Source organism: Microcebus murinus, chromosome 24 (genome assembly GCF_040939455.1).
Source record: "Microcebus murinus isolate Inina chromosome 24, M.murinus_Inina_mat1.0, whole genome shotgun sequence".
In the NCBI taxonomy this organism is placed as follows: Eukaryota; Metazoa; Chordata; class Mammalia; order Primates; family Cheirogaleidae; genus Microcebus; species Microcebus murinus.
The window spans coordinates 498,787-524,433 of NC_134127.1; the positions used below are offsets into that span (position 1 = coordinate 498,787).

Here is a 25,647-nt window from a genome sequence, read left to right on the forward strand (position 1 = left end):
GACAACTACAGCAAGAAAGACAGAGGGCAGACTTAGGGAGGGCCCAGTGCGAGGAGAGTTCGCAAACCCCTAATGAGGGCTGAGGAAGGGTAGAGTGTATGGGCCTGCAGGAGACAGGACGTGGGTTCTCTCCTCTGTGAGGTCGTACTCTTGGGCTAACGGGATTGAAGCCACGGGCTCAGTCCCCGACGTGCACAGAAGCCAATTCTATGGCACTGACTTTTGAGAAAAGAAAAGGCTTTATTGAGAGTTGACTGGCACGGAGACAGGGGCCAACACTCAAGTCTGTCTCCCCAGTCTGGGGTGGGCTGAGCTCTTGGCTTTCTTAACGAGTCCCTGGCGATGCCAGCGCAGCCCGTGTGCCAGCCTGGCGCTGGCAGCAATCAGGAGGTTAAAGCTTTTGCCCACTGCAGGTGCCTGAGCAACGCGACTTGCGGTTTTGGCTCTGTGCCAAAGTCTGGAGCAGCCTAAGCAATGGTGAACTGGTTCGAGCTGGTTCCGAGGTTACAGGACAACTCGCTACAAGCCAGGGAACAAACATGGTGAGAGCGAGGGGCTGTGGGAGATGTGGTCTAGGTTTCGCCACCATCTCACTGTGTGACACCGTATGACGACTCCCCCCTCTGGGCTCCGAGGCCCCACTTGTAAAATAGTGTCGGTGTGGCGGGTAACCGTCTCATCTAAGCTTCGCATAGCAACAGGACAGTTCCCTTAGGCTTCTTTTTTCTCATCTAACCCTTTTGCTCTTTAATCATTTCTTCTAAGTCTTCTTTTCTAGACCCCAGGTCTCTGGACGTCCCTGGACAAACATTTAAGTTTCTTAAACTATGTTGCCCTAAAAAAAAAAAAAAAAAAAAAAAAAAAGAGTTCCAGATGGCTCCCATGAGGCCAGGTTGCTGCTCGGGACACCCTTGGTAGGGTGAGCAAGGCCCTCTCCGTGCCGTGTAACTGGATTCTCTGCGATTACGGTAATTAAATAGACGAACATCTCAGCGTAACTTGGTTTCTCTAAGTTCATGAAAAATTTCTGTAGAACTAAAACTGTAAATGAGAAAGACACATGTTGTCCCAGTTCATGCACAAGTGGCCACTCACTAAGCTAACGTGCCTTGTTATGACAGGACGGGCCCAGCCTCCCGGCCGTCCGACGCTGTCTGGTGTCTTGATTCTGTCGGCACAGTGTGTGGTACGGCTGGGCAGTTTCGTGCTGGAAGGGACCCTGACAGTCGAGCCGGCCTCCTGTTTCTGCGTTATTTGCCAAGTCCGACAGGCGCATCTTCTGTGCCTTCAAGATGTCGGTGTGTCAGAGCCGTGCAGCCCACCACTAGAGACCCTGTCCCAGGTGGACATCATGTGTCAGTCGACACCCTTGTGCGGGGTTGCTCGGCTCCCACGCACTCTCACTACGAACCAGCCACAGTTCTCCATAGAGATCTCGAGACGATTTCTCCAAGTTTCCGCTTTTCTCAACATTGCCATCGAAACACTCTCCTCCTTAATGGTGTCAGGTTTCGTATTATAAATAGTAACAGTTCAGTTGAAGGATATAAACTTGTAATATTAACTAGATGACAACTAGGCAACTGTGCATATGTGCATACATGGACGTGCGCAATGGAAGGAAATTTCGATGGTGGTTAGGTTAGGAAAATGTGTTATAAGTGTTCTTAAAATTCAGCGTTGGGATTACACCGCTTTCCCAATTTTAAAAAATACTCATCATAACTTACCTCTTCAACTGGAAGTGTGTGTTTCTTCCTCGCCTTCGGTTTTGCTTTTGTGGCTGTTCTGAGCACATCTCTCATGGAAGTAGTTGGGGACGGTCCCAGGGCGCTCGGCATGAGGCGAGCGTCGTCCTGCACAGACCTCTGGCCGGGGCTGGACTCACGGAGGTTTTGCTCAGGCTCCAAGAGTGCAAACGTGCCCTCCCTCCATAGTGGAGGAATCCTGACTATTTCTGCTTCGGTGGACACAAAACCCACACCCCCGGCAGCCACCCAGCTCTGCTTACTATGGTTGCAGAGCGGTGGGGGAGGCGACACACCCCGGCCCGAGCAGAACGATTGTCTGAGATCTGTGTGTCTCCTTCACTGTTCTTCCCGCGCCGTTTTCCAAGAGGGCGGCGGAGCGAGGCGCGGTGCGACTGCTGGGCGCCAGAGCAGAGGCTCCTGAAGACGGCCTCCACCGCCCGCCTGGCGCCCAGCGCCCTGGGGAGATCACCTCAGGCTTCACAGCAGGGTGGAGAACGGGCGAGTGTCTTTTCGGGAAGAAAGGTGGCTGCGACCGGAAATAGAAGACAATTTCCCAAGACTTAGGATGGGGCTAGGGCTGGTGGCTCTTCCAGCAGCCAGGCCTGGCCCTCTGCCCCCCGAGGTGCAGTCCTCGAGGCCGAGGCTGTGGGGGTCAGGGAGGCGGGACCGCACCACCAGGCTCCCAGTCTTGGCCGAGTCCTGGGCACCAGGCCGGGCGGGCTCAGCGCAGCTGCCGATTCCCTGGGACCAGGTGAGCCGGCCATGGGTGCGCCTGCTGTGGTCAAGGCAGTGGAGGCTGCAGGGCCTGCCCTGCACTTGGGGGGCCACGAAAGCCTTCTGGAGTCTCCTGCTAGCCTAGGGAGGGGCTGGAGCCCCTGCGATGGCTGGGATGGAATTCCCGGCCAGCGCAGTGGAATGGTGAGCTCCATTCCATTTGATTTTTTTTTAAATAAATGCGACGCTTCCTGCACACCTGGGTTAGCGGTGGCTGATTCACTTCTGAGACAGTCAGAGATCGCAGCAGGCCTGGAGCACGGTGGGGTGGGTGGGGAATCAACTCGGATTCTTTCCCTCCTCCCCTCGGTCTAGAGGCGTGCTCGCGCACTTGCTTGGGGCGGCGCTGGACACAGGGGGGCACAGGGGTGGGAGGACACGGCCCCTCCGGAAGCACTGAGCAACATGGCGCGAGGAGGGGACACGGTGGCTCCTCACTGACACCATCTGGGTGTCCCCAAGTCGCTAAAGACACACATGGAGGGTTGGGGGAACTAGAACAGACACTGAAACCGAGCTCCTCGGTGCCCTGGTGTGCGCAGCCCAGTGCTCCGTCCCAGTCCGGGCGGTGCCCCGGCCTGGCCATCTCGCCCGCCGGCCCGACTGTGCGCTTGCCTGTCCTCCGGGTCTGCGTTCATCAAGGGCCCTCGGCCTGCACGGCCCTGAGGCGGGCGAGCTCGACCAGCCGTGAAGAAGGCGAGAGGAGGAGAGGACACGTGGAATCAGCCGTCTCCAAATCTCAGGACTCCAACAGCGCCAGGTGAAACAGCCCACGCCCGCCCGTGGGGCCAGGACCAGCCGGCCGGGCGCCCCAGGCACACAGAGAACGCGCTGGCTGGCCACGAGCCTCCGAGAAAGGCAGCCCCAGCACACGCTGGGCTCTCAGCTCCAGGCCCCAGCTGGGGAGCCGACTGGAGGCCTCCCCACAGCTGTGCGAGACCCACAGCAGCTTTCTCCCGCGGGTCTGCAGCTGCGGACGTCATTTGGCTTCATCCCTCTCTGCTGCCCGCATCCCTGTGCCGGGGAGTGAACTAACAAGTCAGGAGTTAGGACCCAGAGATACGTCTTAGGCTCCAGGACCTGCCAGCGGCTGGAAAGCCACCCAGCACCCAGCGCACTTTGAGAAACACACAGCGCAGGGGCGGTGGCAGACGCCAGTCCCACCTCGGGCCAGGCGGGCTCTCCCCCTGGGGTCCACTTCGCGCTTTGAGCCACTGTATTTTCTTTTCAAAGCCCCTTTCCGGTGGACGTGCTCTGCTGCTGGAAAGAAAGGAGTCTTCCCTCTAAGGGAAGAGTCTTATCATGACGCCGACAGGTCCGGTGCTGGTGCTCATCGTGGTCCTCGGCTCCTGGCCCTCAGGTAAGCACAGGTGACGCCGAATCAGAGTGACAGCTGCAGAATTCCGTAGGCAGAGGAGGCACAACTATGGTGCTGGCGGGGTTAGAGTTGCAAGAGGTGGTGTGCTTGGACACGTTCAGGATGACCTTCAAAATGTGGCCCTAGTGCGTGATCCTGTTAAAGCTGTCTATTGCTGAAGAAATCGTATCTGTGAATCTCGTAATGTCTATGTTTTGTCTTTTGGTGTGTTGATCCCTCTGAATCATTATGAGCTTGGCAGGAGGATGTGAAAGCAGGAAGGTGTTGTGGAAGGCACCGAACGCCACTCAGACAATGTTCCGATATCTGGCACAGTTTACTATATAAACATTTTAGTATCATATTTACTCATAATTACTGTATCTGTGTGTAGATATTTAATTTTGTCCAAATATATCCTGTAGACCTATATAAATACTTTAATAAATTTGTGCATGTAGGTAGATCTAAAATGTTTATACATCACAATTAAACAAAAAAAATGTATTAATGTCTATGAATATGTATATGTTTTATATGAGTCTTATCCAACTGAAAATGAGGAACTCTCGATGAGGAAAGAGGACAAATAAAAGGAGAGAGGGGCAGAGAGAGAGAAAGAGACAGAACAAAGAAAGGAAAGGAACGAGGAAGAAAATGCTGCAAAGTTTAGGGGACAGTGGTCATTTGTACCTGCCAGTTTTCTGGGTTTTGGAATCATTTCACTTTTTGTGTAACTTAAGAACAGAAAGTTCTTCCCATGGAACCAGAAACAATCTGCAACCAGGAGCCGAAGGGTGAAAAAAGTGTCATTCCGTTAGCAATTTTTATTTATTTCTTAGCAATACTTTTGCCACATTTGATTATTGCAATTTTCAGACGGAGAAATGGAGGCACTCGGAGAGAGCTTTGCCCACGTTCTGAAATCAGCCCTGGATTTAAAAGCCCGAGGGCTGTGGGGCACACCTAAGCATTGCCATGTCTTTGAGCACAGCCTTTCCTCTGACCAGGGACTCAAACTTTTGCTGAAAGTGTGTGTTGACATAAGGGTGGGAAGAGAACAGGAAACATGACCAAAAAGAAAGAGACCAGAAGGCCAAGGCTCAGGTTCCAAAGGGACCTCTGTCTCACGCTGGGACTGAGCACCTCATCCGAACCTCTTGGGGTTTCTGTCACTCCAATCCCCTGATAGCTGTAGTCAGTCACTTCTACCCGGATCCTGTCTCTGCTGAGCTAACTGGCAGCCGTGAGTGGAAGGCTGTCCCCAACTAGTGGCACATCTTATCTTCTGTGTCTTGGACACAGCAAACAGCGGGCATTAACGGGCCACATTTTGCAGCTGTTTCACGAACTCAAAGATCCTAAAAGCACAGAACACGCGAGCTGCTGGGCCTCTGCAACCATCTGCTCCCTGTTTCTCTGGGGAGATGTCAAATGCTTGGGATCAGGACCAGGACTCGTGTCTCCAAACCCGAGTCTAGTGCTCTTCGGTGTTAAATAAATATTTGTTGGATTCTTGTTCTAACGAGTGGCGAGTTTCCGGCATTCTGAGCCAAGAGCGGCGTGCTGTCCTGGCGGGCGTGGGGGACTGAGCAGCGCTGGGCGCAGCTGCCCCGTGCCTGCCCCGGGTCTAGGCCTGAGGCCTCCACACGTGCTCCCTGGCGGCTCAGCCCTCCCCCCTGCCTGTGGACTTACCTGCGTGGCCCCGAAGGAAATATTTTGACAAGGAAAAATGGGATAAAGGTTAAGCAGGGAGAGGAGAGAAAGAGGTGCATAGTGGGATTTAGGGGAACAACAAAATTCCTGTTTTTAACCAAAGGAGATAGTGGGAGCTTCAGGCAACAGCAGGCTCTGGAGTGTGTGTGGGGGCGGGAGGGGTAGTGGGCAGAGCGGGACCCAAAGCGAGGAAACGTGAGAGACCACGGTCAATTTTGAAGCAGGCATGCGCAGTCGCTGTAGAGCATGGGCCGTCTGCCCCCAGGAAGGTCCCGGGAAAGCTCTCTGCACCGGGTGCCAACTGCAGCACAGGGAGATGGGAGCCGGGTGACGAAACACTGTCACCGTGGCCGAGTGTCTCCCTGCCACCGCTCACATGTTACCCGTCGTGATGTGGTTTTGGGACATCGCTCTTCCAGGCCACAGACTGCCTCACACAACGGGAAAGCCTGTGGGAGAGCAGGGTGCTCGCAACACAAGAACAACACAGACGGCGTAACCGCAAATGCGCGTTCATTGAATCGAGTTGTCGGAACAGATTTTATGGGGTGATAAGCAGACCACAGCGGAGACGACAGTCATTTGTGCCCCTTGATCCTCAAAATAATCTTGGGCTGGTGAAAAAACTGCTGACGTGGCCAGCAGAAGACCCCGGCCCGGCAGCCGGGAGCCCCTGGGCAGGTCCCTTTCACAGCCCAACCTGGGAGGCCAGGGGCGCAGACGGCGGGCAGGTCCTGCCCAGCTTCACTGCCTCAGCTTCCCTCGCATTTCACTTTTCCTTCACTGATGCCGAAGTCGGGAAATCCAAGCTTGCCAGAAGGATGCATCCACAGTGGAGAACACTCATCTCGATTTGTTGATGGATCGCTGAGCTGGATCCTAGAACATCGTCTAACTAATTTAACATTGTAAGTCAGTTTGCAAACATTTGGTCTACACGCAACTTTTCAGGAATCCATTTTTTTCCCCTAAAGACCGCTTGTCCCGGGCGTCCTGGACACAGCTGTGATTTTGTGCCCGCTGTAGCGGTGGGCCAGGGCCGCCCTGCCTCCTTCCCAGGGCCACAGAGGCACCCGTTGTGGCCTCTTGCTCGTTTGCTCATTCGCCAAACACCATCAGATGCTTCTGGAGGCCCTGGGCTCAAAGAATCGGCTGTGAGAGGCACTTGCCTTTCTCATGATTCTCTGTTTCACAAGGACAAGCACGGACATTTCCAGGACTGTCCTCTAAGTCTGCTGCAATCGTGCCAGTGACTTCAGATTCTGTTTTGGAAAGGTTCAGGAAATCTGAAGATATTAGGCAGAAAGCATTTAACCTTTGGAGGTTTTTTTTGTTTAGTTGTTTTTGTTTTGTTTTGTTTTGGCAAGGTCCGTTTTGGCCAGAACACATTTGTATCAATCAGTCTGCGAGGGCTGTCGTAACACAATGCTGGGAGGCGTAAACGGAAGGCATCTACCTCCTCCCCGTCCTGGAGGCTGGGGTCCAGGGTCACGTGCAGCAAGCTCGGTTTCTAGCCAGGTCTCTCTTCCTTCTCACTGGCCTTTCCTCTGTGCTACCGCCTCACAGACTCTGTCTCCAAATACAGTCACATTGGGGCTAGGGTTTCAACGTTTGATATTTTGGGTGACATACACATTGAGTCCCTAACAGCCAGTAGAGTGTGTGCTCTTCCCTCCGTGATTCAGACGGAGGCTCGCCTCTGAGAGCGCTGCGGAGCGAACGTGGGCAGGTCCCGGGAGAGCAGAGCGGCTCGCTGCCCTTTGGACCCTGGGGAAGAACAGGTGCAGGTGTCCTCGTGGGAGGGGGAAGGGCATGGCTGTGAGATGGCAAATGCTGGGTTGTCAAGGTCGTAATGTTAGATTTTCCCTCCCAACATGCAACTCCACCTCCCTTCAAAATGACGGTACAGTTTTCCTGCCAGGGAAGGAAGTGCAAGGTTACGGTCCTTGCTCTTCTTCAGGAATCCTGTCGCATGACCAAATTCTCAGGGTTGTCCAAGCTAACCTGAGAGTGTGTCTGTGTGCGTGTGCATGTGTGCTGGTTGGTTCAGGCTCTATTCAGCTGTTCTCAGCCTCCTCGGAGGCCCTGCATGCACCGTGAGATGGTGTCCTACGTAATTTGTGCTGGCTGGTCTGAACCGGAACCCAGGCGCCCCGCGGGAGGCTCTGCACTCTGCCGCCCTCGGCAGCTCCTGCTCCGGCGGCGCCAGCATCAGTTAGGACTGTGTTCAGAGGTGCATCACAGCGGTTACAGTGGCTTAACCAAAGAGGGGATCGTCTTTCTCACATGCCAAGAAATTTAGAGGTGGGAAGTCCAGGGCTACAGGGATCCAGGCTCTGTCTGTCTCTCTATTCTGCCACTGCACGTGTGTAGTTTTCATCGGGATTGTAAGGTGCACCGGTGGCCCAATCTCTAGGCACAGCGTCCCAGGTCCGGGCAGGAAGGAAGGGCAGGGCATCCAGGTGGAGTCTATCCTCTTTCACAACCTCTGCTGGAAGCCCCACCCGGTGGCTTCCATTTGTATCTGATTGGCCACACGTGACATGGGCCAGCCCTCCCTGCAAGGGAGCCGGGAACGGAGTGTTTGAGCCAGCGCTGTGCAGCCCTGAGCGCATGTAACATCTGTCACCAGGGGCAAAGGCAGAACAGCTGTTGGGCAGGGAACTAGCAGTGTCTGCCACAGTGCTGCTGTGGCTTGAAGGTCCCCAGAGTCAGCATCTGGCCCTCTTTGTCTCTCTCTTGCCCTTCCGCCATGGGATGGCGCAGCGAGACGGTCCTTGCCAGACGCCGGCTCCTCCATCTTGGACCTCTCAGCCTCCAGAACCGCGGGCCAGTGCATCTCTAGGCATTGTGAATGGCCCAGGCCATGCATTCTGTTACAGCAGCACCACATGGCTGGAGACAAATGCCTTTCAAGCAATATTCTCCACCTGAGGGGAGGGGCTTGCCGTTGCAGGGGACGGCTGGAGGGGGAGGACAGCTGTGTCCTCACAGTTTCCCTCTTCTGAGCAATTCAGCTCTGGCCCAAACTCTCCAAACACCACTCGGCAAAACACAAGCCAAGAAGCTGACTGATTGTCAGCTGAGCTGTCCAGTGTTTGCTCACTCAACAGCTATTTGCTGGGCAGCTGCTCCTACCAGTCACTGTTCTAGGGGCTGGGGTGCAGTGGTGAGGACAGGCCCCGACTTCCTGGAGCTGGCATTGTCTAAGGACAGACAGGCAACAGAAAGGGAAACGAGATACAATTAAGTGCTCTGTGGAAGATCAAGTACCCTATGCAATCGAAAGGGGAAGGGTCTTTAAACAGCACAACCTGGAATGACTTCCTCAAGGAAATGACATTCAAACAAAGACAGGATAAAATGAAGGAATGGCTGTGGGGCTGTTTAGGGTGGGGGCCTTCCCTGAGCAGAATGTGAATTAAAATAAAATCCCAAGCCCCCCCCCCTTACTGAATGGACCCCCCCTCTTGGCCCAGGGAACCCCAGAGAAACTTTAAAACAGAGTTTCCAGCCATGACGGGATGGGAGGTCAGACATGCCTCATTATGCCCCCTCCCTTGCTAGTGACCACTGGGCTTTTTTCCTAAGGGCTAAACAGAAACCAGTCTCAGGGTCCAGACCAGCATTCTCTCCTGGTAAGAGACCGCAGCCATGCAGTGGTTTTAACTAGTCTGCGGGACTTCCCATCCTTTACCTTTCGACATCACAGAGCCACGACTTCTGAATGTGGACCCCATAAAGGGGCACAAAGCCCCACTGCTTAGGCACTTATTTCTCCTTTCATAAATATTCGTGACTCCTCCTATAGCTTGTTAAACATCTACATCTGGTCATGCCTCTCGGCACAAATTCCTGCCCCTGTGTCCCTGCTGCAAAGCTTGCTCCTGGCCCCTGCCCGGGGCTCTGCTCCCCAGCCTGCTGGAATGGCCCCCCAGGCTGCAGTGCTTTGTGAGAAATGCAGCTCTCCTTTCCAAACTACAGACCTTGTCATTTCCTCCAGTTAACTAGAAGCATCCTGGCAGTTCTGGGAAGAGAATTCAGGTGTGAGGGGCTGGGGGCAGGGAGAGGGGGGGCGTGGGAGAGGGCAGGGGGCAAGGGCAGCACCACGTGGGGTCTGGGAGGCCGTGGTGAGGACTTGGGGTGTCTTTTTCCACGCTTGGTGGGAAACCTTTTGGAGAGTTTAGCAGGGAACTGACACAGCACTCTTCTGTCTTTAAAAGATCATTCCAGCGAGTGGAAAGCAGACTGTTAAAAGGGCGAGAGCAGAAACCATTAGGAAGCAGCACAGAAGGGAGAGAGAGAGAGAGAGAACGGAGTTCGCCCTGAGGGTGGTACCGGTGGGACCCAGGAAGCAATTAGGCCAGGACGTGCTGTGAACAGCCTTAAGCCCAGATTTGGGGTAGGAGAGGAGAGGACCCCGGGATGCCTCCAGGGAACTCCGCAGAGCAAGTGGGCGTGCGGTCCCTTAGAGGGCATTGCCAGTAAGGTTTTAGGGCCCTTTAGGGCCCTTTTAGGGCCCTCTGCCCTGGCAGCAGCCCAGCTGTCTTCTCCTAACGCCGCTCTTGGTACTAACAGTAGCTGTCAAGGTTCGAGATCAGTTAACTTTTTAAATAAATAAGCACAAATGTAAGGTTATTACACCTCTCCCTACCACTTGTTTGCATTTTAATATTCCTTCTGGAGTGGAAGAGAGAGGGGCAGGTCCACCCAGAGTGCACAGCCCCTCCCCCACGGATGCCCTGCCCGCTGCTTGCTCTTCTCCATGCTAGAATCTTTGGGCTCTGACTGGATGAACCTGGGGCTGTGTCTCCCATGTGGTCATCGCCCACCTGTGGGCCTCTCGGTGGGAAAAAAGGCTTTCTATGACAGACGCACGGTTCAGGTGAGTCCGTGTGGGATGCTAACAGAGTGCTGAATACACAAAAAGGGGCCACACACACATACACACACCCCTAAGCATATATATACACAGATATACATACACACATACATGTTTATTTAAACTTGATAGCACGGCATTGAAAAGAAATACAAAACATATTCCTGGGCTGCATTCCTAAGCCATTTCCTCAACTAGAGGGTTAAGGCTTCATAGTAGAGTGTTTCTGAGGCTCCCGCACACTGAGGGGCTGAGAGGAGGGTCACACGCAAGCACGAGTTCGTGAGGAAAGACAGGAGAACCGTGGGGCACCTGCTCGGGCCCAGTGGCCTCGCTCACACGTGGACATCTCGGGCTGTTCGTCCGGTGCGTACAGAGCGAGCCCCTGCCGTGGGCCGGGCGCTGTTCTAGGCGCTGGGTGAACAGGACCAGAGACAACGGACACTGTGCCACCGTCACAGAGCTCGAGGGAAGGCAGACACCCGACAAACACACAACAGAGCGCGATAAGGGATGTGCGGGAGAGAAACGGGATCCCGGGCCAGAGGACAGCTCGTGGGCAGAGCCCATGTGTGCGGGGAGGTGGGGGAGGGTGGCTGTACCTGCCCTTTCTGGCGCACCTGAGCCCTGACGGGAGCGTCCGGGAGAGGGCAGAGCTCCAGGGAAGGGGCAGAGTCTGTTTCCAGCTGTTTGGAGGAAGCTGGGCCTGGGCGCAGGGGCTCACGAGGACCCTTGAGCTCTCAGGGCGCCTTTGCCGCAGCGGGCTGTTTGGAAGCAGATGGCGGCTAAGGTCACAGGATGCTGACCCAGGGTCGCGCCTCTCCCATCAACTCGGCCCCTCTGATTCTTTTACAGCCACTGCAGGATTCAGTTCCATGGCAGAAAGTGAAGACGCCCTCCTCAGACATTTATTCCAAGGCTATCAGAAATGGGTGCGCCCCGTGTTACATTCTAATGACACCATAAAAGTGCATTTTGGATTGAAAATATCTCAGCTTGTAGACGTGGTGAGTAACCCCTGGCACTCAGCTAAAAAAAAAAAAAAAGCATGCATTCTTTAACCTGTTTGTAAGTCTAAGATACTTTTTCTTTCCCTGTGTCTGACATTTCAATTTTAAAAATAATTCACTGTGGGCGCTGTGGCTCACGCCTGTAATCCTAGCTCTTGGGAGGCCGAGCCGGGCGGATTGCTCAAGGTCAGGAGTTCGAAACCAGCCTGAGCAAGAGCGAGACCCCGTCTCTACTATAAACAGAAAGAAATTAATTGGCCAACTGATATATACATATAAAAAAAAAATTAGCCGGGCATAGTGGCGCATGCCTGTAGTCCCAGCTACTCGGGAGGCTGAGGCAGAAGGATCGCTCGAGCCCAGGAGTTTGAGGTTGCTGTGAGCTAGGCTGATGCCACGGCACTCACTCTAGCCTGGACAACAAAGTGAGACTCTGTCTCAAAAAAAAAAAAAAAAAAGAAAAAAGAAAAAAAATAAAAATAATTCACTGTGATTAAAAAAAAAAAAAATCTGCCCCCAAGAAGCCAGTGAGATGGCCTGAAGGAAGCATGAGGTTTTCTCGGGGTAACTTTCCATTGCGGCACTCCTGGTGCAGGGCCTCTTGCTGGGGGTGGACACAGTCACTAGGACGGTCGTTGCTGAGCACTGAGGTGGGGACTGGGCAGCTGCAGAGGGGACTGAGCCCGGGCTGACCCAGTGTGATCCCGGCGCAGCCCAGGCTGTGGCCTGGATGGCAGGTGGCTTCAGGGAGACAGGGCCATGATGGCAGCATCCAGGGCAAGGGCATCCCTGCCGTCCCTGGGAGCCCGTCACCTTTCCTGAACTCACCCCTGCCTTAACATCCTCTGCCCGTTTCCTGCTGGGCTTGCATTTCTGCCACGATTGTGTCCCTGGGGGAAGTCACTGACCTATAGCTCCCCAAATGCAGCAAAACTGTCCCGTTGTCCCCACAGCCCCAGAACAATCCTTCCACGCTGCCCAAATTCACTGCCCCGCCACAAACACGTCGCACTTTCTTTAATTTCATTGTACAACATTTTCTTAATTGTCATTTCCCTAGGATGAAAAGAACCAGCTGATGACGACCAACGTGTGGCTCAAACAGGTACATTTCAATGCAAGGGCTGTGTCTGCTGACCCAGCCACTGCAGCTCTTTTCTACTGAGACAGGCTCCCGTCCGAAGCCCGTTCTATTAGAGGGCGAGGGGTGTCCCGCAGGCAGAGCTGTGAGAACTGCTGGGAAGGGTCTGTCACCTCTGTTTCCTCTTGTGAGCGTCAGCGACCAGGGCCGGTGGCTCCAGGGAACACATGCTCTGTCTCTGCTCGGGGAGCAGAAGCTCAGAGGCGGTGGGGCCACTTGCGGGCGGAAGTTACCTGTCCTCGACAGTGAGGCCTGGGCCCTGCTCCGGAGCACTTGAGGAAAAGGAAAAGGAGACCCCAAGATGCAACTCTTGCCCCATTTAGGGCTTAGGGGACTGCAGCTGGGTTAGGAAATCAGCGACGCAGAATTGTCCCTTCTCCCCTCCGACCCTCCCCAGGGAGGTCCCCTCTGATGCTCTTGTCCTGCCTGAGAAAGAACTGGGTCCAACACGAGGCAGCCACAGAAGGCCTCCCACCGTTACTTTCAGAACACAGTGAAGCCAAAACAGAACAATGAAACATATTTTCCTGACACCACCAAATGCGCATGCTGAATGGTGCTTTCAGCTTTCTTCTCAGACGATGGCCTTGAGCTGGGTAGCGCTTGTCTTCTAGCCCAGAGGAGCCTGGCCAGGGGGTTTGTTCTGTCTGGAGTTGTCAGGAAATAATTGCCATTCAAACCCAATTTCACGTATGTTGTGTGCAAGGAGAAAATATTTTTTTAATTTTTAATTGAGAAATAATAATTGAACATATTCAGGGGGTACACAGTGATGTTTCATAATACTGACTAGGGTGAGAAAATATTGAGACTTGCTTGATAATAGGTGAGAAGTTTGGTTTAATTGCTTATTTTTTGTTTTTGTTTTGTCAGCAATTACCTGTTTTGTAATGAATGTCCAGATATTACCTAATCTGCCCATAGATTTAAAATATTCCTGCTAGGGTTAAATATCTCACTTAATTGTGACACACGTACATAACACTTTTTCAAAGTACATTGGTTATCTCTTCAGGTTTTGTAGACATTATTCGGTCCTTTCTGCTAATGGTTTATAAGGAACAATGAATAAAAGAAACTGAGGTGACTCCTACACTTTAGTTTGTGTCATTGAATTTGTGCCACCCCAAAAACTTTAATCCTTTAGAGGATTATTATAACTTTTACTACTTTCTATTGCTCTGGTTCTTTAATTGGTAGGTGTGCTAGTAAGTTGTGAAGTGGATCTGCATACTGTTTTCTTGCAACTAAAAATATCCAGGAGAGAATATTAATAATAAGCTGGGAATGTATGTATAAAAATACAATTTAAATAAACATACCTTGTTATAGACCTATCTAATTCCTCAGTGCCTGATCCCACTTTGGCATTTAGAATGCTGAGTTGATAGAGCCCAATAAGAAGTCCTCCGTTTGAGCTTGCAGGGAGAGAAAAACCTGCACTTCTCTCTTAAACTGTAAATAGGTTTAGGAAGTTAACAAAAATGAAACAAAAAAACCCTTCCTTCTTCACATACACATCCTTCCCCAACTCTTCTTGAGATCAAGTTTTTATTAATCTCTCACATATGACAGTGGTCCACGGACTCTTGGTCTTAATATTGAGACAGTAGGCGCTTTTCACTTGTCTTGCAATTTTGGAAGCAAGGAGGCATTTCAGCCGACGAGAACAGCATCAGACCTGAGGGGTTGAAGCCACGGACTCCCTGGGCTTCAGCCATGGCCCTGGACAAGACTTGTGGCAAAACTGAGCCGCCAGCATCCCAGTACCCTGGTGAATGCCCACAGGTCAAGACTGGACCAAATCCTAAAAATCCACAACACCCAGCGCAGAGCAAGGGAAATCTGTGGGAGTGCAGCAAGGTGACATCTGTGACGGTCAGCAAATAGAAGTGATGTGAATAACAGACTTGAACTGCACTTGACTCACAAGGGGTTCGCATCTCTTACCTCGTTTAAACCTCTCGACCACCTGCATTGGGAAAGGAGACATCGACGTTGCCCTGTTTTACAGAGATGAGCAGTCTAGTAACTCAGCTGGCCGGACTCTGGGCTTCCTGACTCCTGGCTGGGGCCTCTCCTCTCTTCTCACTGAGCCCAGCTCTGAATCACAGGAGCAGCAGCAGCTGCTGCACGTCCCGTGGAGGTGCAGAGAACACTGTAAGAGCGACTGAGTCAGGAGTGGGAGATGCTACAGGGATGTTAGTAAGTCTGTTGATGGCGCAAACAATGTACGGACAAAGCAGCAAGGTGGATTCTATGGCACTGGGCGTCAGGCAGGGAAGGCTGCATGGAAGAGGAGGCATTTGAGCTTGGCCGTTATGTTACTTTTATATTTTTTAAAGCTTTTTAAAGCTAAAAGAAAGATAAAGGATAAAAGGGATGGAAAAAGCAAGATAAACTGATGTTTATAAAACTCACTGGAGTTTTACACAGATCTTAGGTCCAGAACAGCTAATAATACTACCTAAGATTTATTGAGCATTTATTAAGTGCCCAGGCACTGTGCTGAGTGTACAATGGGAATGATCCCATTTAATTCTCACAGCCACCCTATAAGGTAAGTTCTACTATTAATCCAACTTTGCAGATGAGGAAACTGAGGACTGGAGAATTGAAGGACTTGTCCGAGTTTCCACACTGTTAAGTGAAGTTGGGCTTACACAGCAGAGTCATTCTCTTGCCTGAGCCCAGAGGGAGATGATAGCGGTGTCCCGGTGCCCTCTGGGTAACTGTTTCTATTAGTCTGTATAGTCTATTTCTTCACCCCAGTCTTCTGGGGCTTTTATTCCTCAGCCTTTGGGACATCTCACAGAACTGCCATAGAAAGATACTCAGGAGAAAATGAAGTTAGGGTTCACTTCATCTTCCCATTCAACGGGATTTACTGAGAGCCTAAGTGCCAGGCACTTTGCTAGATCCTGGACCTATTAATAGAAAGAAGAGTCAGACACAGCCCTGCCTTCAGAGAGAGGACAAGTGTTAGTTATGTAAAAAGTAATTCCTGCGATAGGATAAACACCATGACACACGTAAACAAGACAGGGAGAAGCCAGCGAAGGCTTCCAAGGGGAAGAGGTGTCTGATTCGGGTCTCATAGGACAAACGAACACGCACAACTGAGACACTTCTTTTCCTCCTGGTTCTCCTGCCTTGCTCTTTGTTTCCACAGTTCTCTGGCATATTTAGACCTTCCTCTCTGTCTTCCCAACCAAAGACCTTTCCAAAGGACAAATATCTAGCGACATCCAGAGAAAGGCTTCTGCATGGAGCTATTTTTATTTTATTGATTTTGTTTGGCAAACTCCTTTGTCTTCCTCCTTTGTACTTCCAAGGAGTAATCAAAACCCTATAAACCATAAATATATTATTAACATTGACTCACTGAAACTAGGCGAGGAAGTACTCAGTGCCCCAGCTCCTCACTTTCTGCATGGTCGCAGCCAAGGTCAGGAAAACTGCATCACGAGCACCTTAGAGGAGATGGAAAATGCAACTGACCTTTTCATTAATGACACCAGGGTGGGCCCTTCACCTAGATGTTACCATAGGAATAATCACTATGACAACCACTGCAAATGCACTCAGCAAGCATTTCCCGGGGGCCTGCTCTGCCCTGGGTACCACCGTAGGCCCCGGCTGGGCTCTGTGGAAACAAACTACAATAAGACCATGAGGCTATGAAGGGACGCGGCTTCCCTGCAGCTGAGACACAGTCTGCTCTCCTATCCCCATGACCATCCTGAGGAAAATAAAACTGCGAAATGTCCACCAAGCCCGACATCTTAAACTAGTGGCATTTCTCCAACAGCTGACTTCTGTTTTAGATCAACAGGAAGTTCAGCAAACATGATAGGGGTCTCGTTAGATAAGCACCCTGGAGCTGGCCTTTGAGGAGAAATAAGAAACAACCCGCTATGGAAGGGTCAGGCCAGCCCTAGAGGTCTGTGAGACCCCCCCCCCAGGTCTCGCTGCCATCCACAGGCTGGAAAGGCATTTATAAATGCATGCACTGATCTCACACAGGATGCACCTTACTCCCCTTCCTTCTCTGTAGCCTCACTCGGACCTTGGCCAAGAAGGCCAAGTTTGGACCCTTTATTCAAGTGGACGCAGGGTAAGAATTAAACAGGGATCAAAGGCCTACTATGTAAACTTGGGCAAGTCATTTCACCTCTCTGGCCCTCAGTCTCTTCATCTATAAAACAGAGGCAATGCCTACCCAGCAGTGCCACTGGGAATGTGACAGGCTCAATAAATGTCACTCCCTCTTGCCACTTTGGTGAGCTTTTTCATCCTTAATGACAAACCACACTTTGTGGCCTTAATAACTTATGGATTTAATGGGCATGTGAGACATATAATATGTTATGTTGCTGTCTGTAAGAGAAATGAATCAACACTGATTTGGCTTTAAGAATCTCACATCTTGCGGGCGTGGTGCCTCATACCTATAATCCTAGCACTCTGAGAGGCTGAGGCAGGCGGATCGCTCAGATCGCTCAAGGTCAGGAGTTCGAGACCAGCCTGAGCAAGAGTTAGACCCCATCTCTACTAAAAAAAAAAAAAGAAAGAAAGAAAGAAATAGAAAAGAAATTAATTGGCTAACTAAAAATATATAGAAAAAAAAATTAGCTGGGCATGGTGGCACATGCCTGTGGTCCCAGCTACTCAGGACGCTGAGGCTGGAGGATTGCTTGAGCCCAGGAGTTTGAGGTTGCTGTGAGCTAGGCTGATGCCACGGCACTCTAGCCCAGGCAACAGAGAGAGACTCTGTCTCAAAAAAAAAAATGTTTAAAAAAGAATCTCACATCTGATAGGATAACTGGAGCTCTCAGGGATGTCCCGGTGGCTGCAAATCAAGGCAATAATGAGGCATTGTTCCTTATTTTTTATCTTATTATCTTTTGGTCTTAGTATTAAAGTAAGAATAATTTGAGGATTTTATTTACAGGAAAACAAAAAGTCTTATGATTTAGGTTTAAGTAACATTTGCCTCTGGGTTGTGGTTTAGACATTTATGAGTGATAGTTCAAGTAATATATGTAAGAAAAGACAATTTTAAGGGAATATGTATATTTGACATGGATTTGAAATTGTACTTTTCTGAATTAAGAAACCTAGACTTAGAGTATTTTTCCTTTTTTTTTTTCCTTAGTCATAGATTAACTTTGATATTTGGCTCTGACATATATCCTGTGCTGTCCTGTTTCCTGCATAAAACACGGCTCTCAAACCAGGAACTGCTGTGATATGGAGCTGATGTTTGCGGAGGGCTTTGCCAGGCTTGGCTAAAACATACTACACAAACACGAGACACTATTGCTAATCCCTTACTCTAAGAAGAGAGACAGGAGGTTAATCTCCAGATGCCACCAGGTTTCAGAGGGCACAAGGAAGTGACCAGAACATCTCACAGCCCCTTAGAGAACAGAGAATCCGAGCCTCGCATCACCAGGGGGACACTGCCGACTGCCCCTTGTGCATGCCCTCGAGTTTGTTCCATTCTACACCCACGGCCAGCCCGGGTCACGGGGACCCAGCCAGCACTGTGGCGGGCTCACGTCCTGCTAAGAACTGGGTGAGCCCTCTGCAGGGCGCCTCAGGGAGAGCGACTCTGTGGCCTCCAGGTCTGTTGGGAGGAGGACACCAGGATTGGGGGCAGTGACTCTTGCAGCCCTGCAGGCGAAGGCCGGAGGCTTGTCTACGCGGTGCTGCTAGCAAAGGACAGCGGTGTGAGCTCAGGGCTTCTGACCTTAAGCCAGGGTGCCTTCTCCCCTGAGTGCATCACTAAGTCCCACCAGCCCCGGTCAGGCCGCAACCTGCGTCCTCTCTGGCTCCCTTATGTCCTCCCCAGGGACTGGAAAGGCGAAGGCATCTCTCCTGCATCCTCTGGTTCCTGCCCCTCTGCCTTCCCTCCGCAGTCCCGTGTAGGGCCTGCCTCCCCCTGCCCACCCCCACTGCTCTGACGCCCTCCCTGCACCTCTCGGTGCAAATGTCACCTCTCGGTGCAAATGTCACCCCTCGGAAACCCCTCCCTGTCTACCCCGCTGTGTGCCGCACGCGCAAACTGGGTACTTGCCGGTTGGCCCGTGTGTCATCCGAGGAACCCAGGCGAGGAGGACGTGGCCGCTAGCCGTGCCCAGGGCTGGCGCGGGCCTCGCAGATTTGTGGGATGAATGATTCCTCACACGCCGCCGCGTCGTCTCTGGCCACAGCTGCTGGCGCTGCCGTGGGAGGTCGGAGGAGCGAGACAAACCTTTCCGGCTCAAACGAAACCCCCTCCTCCCCGCCGGGTCCCTCAGAACCCGGGTCCCTCAGAACCACGCGTGCGCCGGGCTTTGTGCGTGGCGCTCTCTGCAGCCGGGCAAGAGCCCTCGAAGGCCGCCGCCCTCCGGCGGGCGAGCCGGGAGACAGGCGGGGCAGCTGCCCGAGAAGCCGGTGCGTGGGTCCCGCAGCCTCCCGCTCCGGGCGAGCGGCGCCAGGACGGTCTCCTCAGCCACGCTAGCCGCGCTGCCCCGCGGCTTTCCACAGGCCGCTGACCCGGAGAGACCGGGCAGCGGGCTGTGGGCGCCTGCCGGAAAGTCCACTTCCGCTTCCGGAGCAGAAGCGGCGCCATCTTGGATGCGGAGACAGAGGAACGCTCCTCCACTGCTGGTGCGACTGCGAACTGGTTCAGCCTTCTTGGAAAGCAACATGGAGGTACCTCAAAGCGATACAAGCAGATCTACCATGCTATCCAGCAATTCCACTACTGGGCATCTACCCAAAAGATCAAAAGTCACTTTATGAAAAGGACACCTGCACTCGAATGATTATCGCAGCACAATTCACAATTGCAAAGCTGTGGAAACAACCCAAGTGCCCACCAATTTGTGAGTGGATTAATAAAATGTGGTGTATGTATACCATGGAGTACTATTCAGCTCTAAGAAACCACGGTGATATAGCACCTCTTGTATTTTCCTGGATACAGCTGGAACCCATTCTACTAGGTGAAGTATCTCAAGAATGGAAAAACAAGCACCACATGTGCTCACCAGCAAATTGGTATTAACAGATCAACACCTAAGTGGACATATAGGAATAACATTTATCGGGGTCAGGCAGGTGGGAGGGGGAAGAGGGGATGGGTCTATACAAACATAATGAGTGAGATGTGCAGCGTTTGGGGGATGGTCACGCTTGAAGCTCTGACTCGAGAGGGGAGGGGAGCATGGGCAATATACATAACCTTAACATTTGTACCCCCAGAATATGCTAAAATTTTTTTTAAAAAATGGAAAAATAATTTGAAAGAATTCAAATATCCTAACTGGTGAATGGAAAAATTATGGTACATCATACAATGTAAAACCACCCACTAATAAAAATGAACAAACTACTGATGCAACAACACAGAACAATCTAGATGCATTGCTAAGTCAATAAGTCAGGATCTATGATTCCACTTATATGACATTCTGGAAAAGGCAAAATTATCAGAACAGAAAAATCAGGGATTGCCAAGGGCTGGGCACGTGGGATGGGTTGATTACAAAGGCACAGAATGGGGGGAATTTTGGGGGCAACAAACTGTTTTGGTATCTTATTGGTGGTAGTGATTAAGCAACTGTCTGCATTTAGAACTGTACACAAAAAGAGAGAATTTTATTGTAAGTAAAGTTTTAAAAAGTGAATAAGGTGGAAGTGAAACAAACAAAAAATGCTACCATGGGTTTGTTCCCTCCAGCATCTCTGAGATTCAGACCTACAACAATGGTAAGAGTCTCCTTAGCAGGAGGCACATTACTAGTAGAGAGGAAATTATATTTCTTCTTCAAAATGGGCAGAGGGGGAGGAAAAAATGAAGCCTTCGAGTACCAAGTGGACATAGTAAATACTTTATTAGATTGGGCTCTTAAATTGTCAGTCTTCATATGCATGACTTTATGTAAAAAGTCATGCGATTTTTTATACTTTAGATTCTAGCTTTTTAAAAGCCAATATCTTTTAAAATTTGTTTTTTAAAAATCAAGTCTCAAAAATATTGTTTAAGATAATGTCTCATCCGGGGTGTATAACACTGTCATTTTTCAGGCATCATACATATTTCAGTATTTTGCCATCCAGTTAAGTCTTCCATCTGCTGATTCCTGATTTTTTAATGACAAAGTTGGCATCCCCAAGCTCCAGGAAGCCTCACACTGGGCATGCATGTCTAACTGTCTGAAATGTCATTTAACATTATCCTGTATAATTACTCAGCTATCCACTTGAAGGACAGTGGAATAGAATAATTTAATTTTCAATTCAGATTCCATAAGATTCTGTATCCAAAATCTTTTTAATTAAGTTCATTCATTCCTTGGTTATCTCAATGTCAGTAAATATAATTAATAAAGGTCACTGTGCTCTGATTGGGTCACCCACACATCATCAGCTTGACCTTCCCAATCCGATCGATGGATGGTCAGGTTTATCTATCTGGATTCTTCAGCCCCCATAAAACATGCAAAGTGACTTTATCCTTATGAAGAAAAATATGTAAGCATCTGGAGGCTAACAATATTAGGAATATAATTTAAAATTGTAATAGAGAGCTCAAAAAATAAATTGATTAAAAATTAAGGTGAAATTCTTGCAAAATTTTTTTTATTGGATGAAAGTTATCAAGAACAGTCGGTGGATACTGGATGTTTAATATTAACATCCTGAGTGGATGTTTGTCCAAGACACTTGAGTGAGATTCAAAATCATTTGTACCCATTATGATGACAATAAAAACATCACGGGACCAACCCTCCTAGAATAAACTGGGTTAGATTCTTCATTGCTTTTCTTTTGTTTCTTCAGAGAAAACAGGCTGAAAAGACAGATTACGAATCAGTGGCAGTTGCCAATCCTCTTCATTGTGAGGTTTAGATGTGGCGATTTTGGAAATATTAACACCAAATAGGCAAGGTGTGTGGGCCTGGGCTGGGTCAGACCCCGCCAGCTGCATGGAATCCCAGACAGGGTTGCCTAAGGTCTAACCTGGACATGTTTCCCATTCCTATTAAAACGGTGCATTGGCAAACTAACAGAAACTTGAAGAACCCAAGGTCTAATACATTGAATTTTCAGCATGAAATTACAGTATACTAATTTCATACAGGAGTGGACAGACCACAAATTACGCTGGAATCCTGATGAATATGGAGGAATTAACTCAATTAAAGTTCCATCAGAGTCTCTCTGGCTTCCTGACATCGTTCTCTTTGAAAAGTAAGTATCACAGAAGAAAACTATACTGGTCAGATTAACATTAGGAATAGAAAAGTCTGATTTGGGCAAAATAATTAGGAAAAACTTTCAATGTTAAAGCAACAAAAGAACTGTTTCTTTTTAAACTATTGTTTGACCTGTAGTAGAAAAGTAATAAAATACAGGTAGTACAGTGCTGGGGAAAATAATACAAACTAGTAAGTGCTCAACTGCTTTGATTGCAGTGCAGACGGGCGTTTTGAAGGCTCCCTCATGACCAAGGTTGTGGTGAGATACAATGGAACCGTCATTTGGACTCCGCCCGCCAGTTATAAAAGCTCCTGTACCATGGATGTCACCTTTTTCCCGTTTGACCGACAGAACTGCTCCATGAAGTTTGGATCCTGGACGTACGATGGTACCATGGTCGACCTCATTTTGACAGATGAAAATGTTGACAGAAAAGACTTTTTTGATAATGGAGAATGGGAAATACTCCATGCAAAAGGGATGAGGGGAGACAGGAGAGATGGTTTCTATTCGTATCCATTCGTCACTTACTCTTTCGTTCTCAGGCGCCTGCCTCTGTTTTACACTCTCTTCCTGATCATACCCTGCCTGGGACTGTCTTTTCTAACAGTTCTTGTGTTCTATTTACCTTCTGATGAAGGAGAAAAACTTTCATTGTCAACGTCTGTCTTGGTTTCTCTGACAGTTTTTCTACTGGTGATTGAAGAAATCATCCCATCTTCTTCCAAAGTCATTCCTCTCATTGGAGAGTACCTGTTGTTCATTATGATTTTTGTGACCCTGTCAATCATTGTTACTGTTTTTGTAATTAACGTTCACCATAGATCTTCCTCAACATACCATCCCATGGCTCCCTGGGTAAAGAGGCTATTTCTGCAAAAACTGCCCAGATTACTTTGCATGAAAGACCACGTGGATCGCTACTTTGTCCCAGATAAAGATGAGCGTAAACCAGTAGTGAGAGGTAAAGTTCTAGAAAAAAAGAAACAGAAACAGACAAATGATGGGGAAAAAGTTCTGGTTGCTGTCTTGGAAAAGGCTGCTGACTCCATTAGATACATTTCCAGCCACGTGAGGAAAGAACATTTCATCCGCCAGGTGAGTAAACTGATATTCACAGTAACGCTGTGCCACTGAGCTCCGCCAAAGACTAGTATTTTGACAGCTACTTACAATAAAATGCTGTCATTGTTTGAAATGTGACATTATTAGACATCGTCTTCACACATATACAATTTTAAACAAACCCAGACATAAAATAAGGATTTTTAATATAAATTTTTAGGAATTAGTTCACAAAAACATTATGGAGCAAAAATAAGCAACTGTAGATTAAGCACTTTGCCTTATAATTTCCCCTAATTCTATTTTAAATAATTCAGTCATACGTAGTAAATTGGTATCCTGGTCTCTGATGATTTATCTTTCATTTTTCATGGGACGATAGATATTTTCATCCATGGTACTTGAAATAAAAAAAAAAACAGAAAGAATCATATCTTTATATTAATATAAAATTTAGTGTTACAACAGATATTTTGGTGAGGGAAGAGAATGTGCTCATTTAGTTTACAGACTAAAAAATGTGGGAAGAGTGTGGATTTCAGACTTAAAACAGTTCTAGGTTCGATCCCATTCTGACGCTATCCTTGAGACAAGTTACTTAACCTGAGCTTCTGTTTTCTAACACCTACCTTGGAAGTTTATTGTGAGGAATAAAATATATGTCATAAAGTATAAAACACGCACAGTGTGCCTAGCACACATGACTGGGCTTCATGAGTGGAAAAGAAGTTCATGGAGGTTGATTATCATCTTTATTCTTCTCGTCTTTATCCTTCCTTTAAATGGTCCTTCTCCAGTGGAATGAAAATACTATTTGACATACAAATAAATTCAATACAAAAATGGGTCTTTTGTTTAAAACAAGTTATACATTTTCACCAATTTATAGGGTTCAATTATTCTACTTTAAAATTGATGTAAATGAGTGCTAAGAGCTTGATCATGTAAACAAACTGATGAATTTTATTTTTAGAAATATCCTTCTACACTTTATCTTGCCCTCACAGATACTGCCTAGTTTATCCTTTCTCTTAACAATTTGTCATGGTTTTCTTCCTCTGAAAAACATTTTTTTTATTTTATCGTATTAGGGGGTACAAGTGTTACGGTTACATATATTGCCCATGCCCTCCTCCCCCCTGAAAAACATTTTTAAAAGCACTAGAAAAGTAAAACTGCCACTGTAGAGCAAGCATTTCAGCTATTAACTTGTAGTTCTTTTTCAGTTTGTTTCTTTACATCTTTTAAAATGACTAAGACAAAGATTGAAATCATTTTTTTAAATTATAAAAGTAAAAAAACTAAAAAATTACAAAGTGACACAGGATCATCAATCAACATAGGAAATGTAGAAAATACAGAAAATCTAAATAAGAAGATAAAAATTATTCATCATCCCACAATTTAAGGTTGACATTTTTAACATTTTAATGTATCTTCTTTATGTTCTCCCCCTACCCCAGGTTTTATTTCTGCCGCTCTATGAGCACAGAATACACGCATGTTGTGTTCTCCTATGCAGTCCTCCTGGCCTGTTCCATTCCTACAAAATAGAAATAGGACCTTCATTTGCCCTTAAAACATCAGGACTTGCCCCTCTCCTTCAGACTCCCCCAGTCTGCTTGGACCTTGCTCTCACTGGCCCATTCCCCCTGTGCCCAGACTCCCCTTCCTAAGAGAGGGGACTTGGGCTCTCCCAGATGAATTCCTGTCTTCTGGGCAGCCCTCCTACCGGACAGTGCCACTCACTCTGCAGCTGCGCAGCCAGACCTGCACCTGGAGTGGAAGAAAAGAAAACCCCTGACCCTTGACCACGAAAGTTCTTACATTATAAATTTCGATTCATTTCATAGGGATATCAGGAAGCAACCCAGTAAGATATACTGGCTTTTTATTAGTTTAAAAATCAGGCTTTTCCTATTTGGATGGGTAAAGTTTACAAATGCTTGAATCATTCTGTTGTTTCTATTTCACCTCTTCAGTGTTGATGAAGATGTTTCTATAAACTCGATTTACACAAGTGGTTTTCCTGGGGACTATTAGTGAAGTCACTGGGAAGAATGTGAGGCCATATCGTGGGCGATGTGTTAGGTACATTCTGAAACCCTAAGTACATGCTGTACGTCTTTTTAAATCCCTTGAAATGAATTTAGAACTGTTGCCCAGCATCTTGAATGAAAGGCGTCTTCTCTCTTTCGCAGGTGGTACAAGACTGGAAATTCGTAGCGCAAGTTCTTGACCGAATCTTCCTGGGGCTCTTCCTGGTAGTGTCAGTCATGGGCTCAGTTCTGATTTTCACCCCTGCTCTGAAGATGTGGCTACGTAGTTACCCTTAGGAACAATTCTCCAGAGCAATTTGAAAGACAAAAATCACACCTTAGAGCTGACATCTGGCTGGCGCAGACACAGAATCGAACACGCACATGTTTATTCTAAGAGCCCCGATTGTACAGTCTTCCCGGAAATTGAGCATCTCTTGATAAGAGAATCCTTGGGAAATGTGGGCTTGCCCAAGTCGATCTGTGGTTGCTTCTAGAGAGAGTTGTTTTTAACCACTTCGGGACCAGCGTCGACTGTGGTCGACGGCCACAGATGAACGCACCACAGCCCAGCGTCGACTATAGCCGACAGCCGTGGTATGACTTTTCTAATTTTCCATTTATCAAAATAAAATGGTGAGCACTTAAACATAACGT

General features: G+C 48.9%; 1 protein-coding gene across 1 annotated transcript; it reads left to right on the forward strand.

Annotated features, from left to right (window-relative positions):
* Positions 1-3,827: 3,827 nt before the first annotated feature.
* Positions 3,828-25,287, forward strand: LOC105878177 (neuronal acetylcholine receptor subunit beta-3). Its single transcript, XM_075997111.1, has 6 exons — positions 3,828-3,885; positions 11,336-11,487; positions 12,551-12,595; positions 21,768-21,877; positions 22,102-22,282; positions 25,153-25,287. The coding sequence occupies exons 1-6, from the start codon at positions 3,828-3,830 to the stop codon at positions 25,285-25,287; spliced, it is 681 nt and encodes a 226-aa protein (XP_075853226.1).
* Positions 25,288-25,647: the final 360 nt, after the last annotated feature.

Coding starts and splice junctions, on each gene's coding strand:
- LOC105878177 (XM_075997111.1), top strand. CDS start 3,828: ATGACGCCGACAGGTCCGGTGCTGGTGCTCATCGTGGTCCTCGGCTCC. Junction 12,596..21,767: donor CCAACGTGTGGCTCAAACAG/GTACATTTCAAT, acceptor AATTTCATACAG/GAGTGGACAGACCACAAATT. Junction 22,283..25,152: donor GGACGTACGATGGTACCATG/GTCGACCTCATT, acceptor TCTCTTTCGCAG/GTGGTACAAGACTGGAAATT.